General features: G+C 34.1%; 1 protein-coding gene across 2 annotated transcripts in view; it reads right to left on the bottom strand.

Annotated features, from left to right (window-relative positions):
* The window catches only part of coro6 (coronin 6), a 21,034-nt gene that overhangs the window by 11,890 nt on the left and 8,036 nt on the right, over positions 1 to 1,108 (bottom strand). For both annotated transcript variants that reach the window (XM_014016919.1, XM_014016920.1), the window contains exon 3: positions 358 to 480. In XM_014016919.1, coding sequence (XP_013872373.1) covers positions 358 to 480 — 123 coding nt within the window. The remainder of the gene's footprint in view (positions 1 to 357; positions 481 to 1,108) is intronic.

Here is a 1,108-nt window from a genome sequence, read left to right as displayed (position 1 = left end):
CATTATTACAAATAACTTCATTTCTGGACATTTATGGTTTGATTTCTTTGTATGTATGGATCACTTGGGTTGTTACCAACATCTGGTTAAAATTTCATGTCTTTAGCACCTCTAGTAATATATTTACTGAGAAAAATGGTGACATGTTCAATACTTATTTTACCCGCTATGTATTTGTTTTTACTTTTAGTTCAGTTTTAGATTCAGAAATGTACAAAAAAGAGAGCCAAGAGCACTAAATGTTCTGATAGCAAAATGATGAATATAGAAAAACAACTTCAGCTGCTCTCTTAACTCAACCTCTACAATCGTTATCTGAGTTTTTGGACCACAAAAACATACAAACAGACTGATTACCATTGCAGTGCAGTCTTCGGAACAGCTGGCCAGGACGTTGTCATCATGAGGGCTCCAGTCGATATCCAGAACAGGTCCAGAGTGGCCGTTAACCAGTGGGTARTTCTTATCCAGACGACCGGTCTGCACCACAGAAACACAGAGTTAAACAGAACTGTTCATCCGTTTTTACAGCAATAACAATAAAAACCATGAAGTCTGGTTCTGTTTAACTCTAACATGGATTTAGATTGACACAATCAAGATGTAATTAAAGAGCTTCACAGTATTTAACATAACTGTGCTTGATCCAAATTATTGTCACTGTATTTGTGTTTGATTATTTCACTGTTGCAACAATGAATTTGATTGGCAGCACCTGGGGGTACCAGAAGCTCAAACAAGTGTCAATAACAATAAAATAAGCTGTTTGACAGAGGAAAATTTGGGCAATATCAACCCACATACTCAGCTATGCTCATCCCACAAATGCATGTTCCTTACAAATGTGGCACCATTGAAAAGGGGAATTAAAAGGCTTTCCAGCTGTATGAGATTTATTGCCCAGAAGCATTGTTACAACAAAGAAATAATCTATCAAACACTAATTTCCTTATTCTTTGGGTTAAGTTTATGTTTTTGGTTTTGAAGAACAGGAAAAAAAAATCAGACATTTCATGTAAAACTCATAAAGAAAGAAATTTTTTTTAAAAAACTATATAAATAAAACACCTTTAACACTTTTAACAAGCTGAAATTTTTTTAAAAAAAT

Source organism: Austrofundulus limnaeus, unplaced genomic scaffold (assembly GCF_001266775.1).
Source record: "Austrofundulus limnaeus strain Quisiro unplaced genomic scaffold, Austrofundulus_limnaeus-1.0 Scaffold157, whole genome shotgun sequence".
Taxonomy (NCBI): domain Eukaryota; kingdom Metazoa; phylum Chordata; class Actinopteri; order Cyprinodontiformes; family Rivulidae; genus Austrofundulus; species Austrofundulus limnaeus.
The sequence above is the reverse complement of the archived record's forward strand: the minus strand, read 5'-3'. Positions and strand labels throughout refer to the sequence as shown.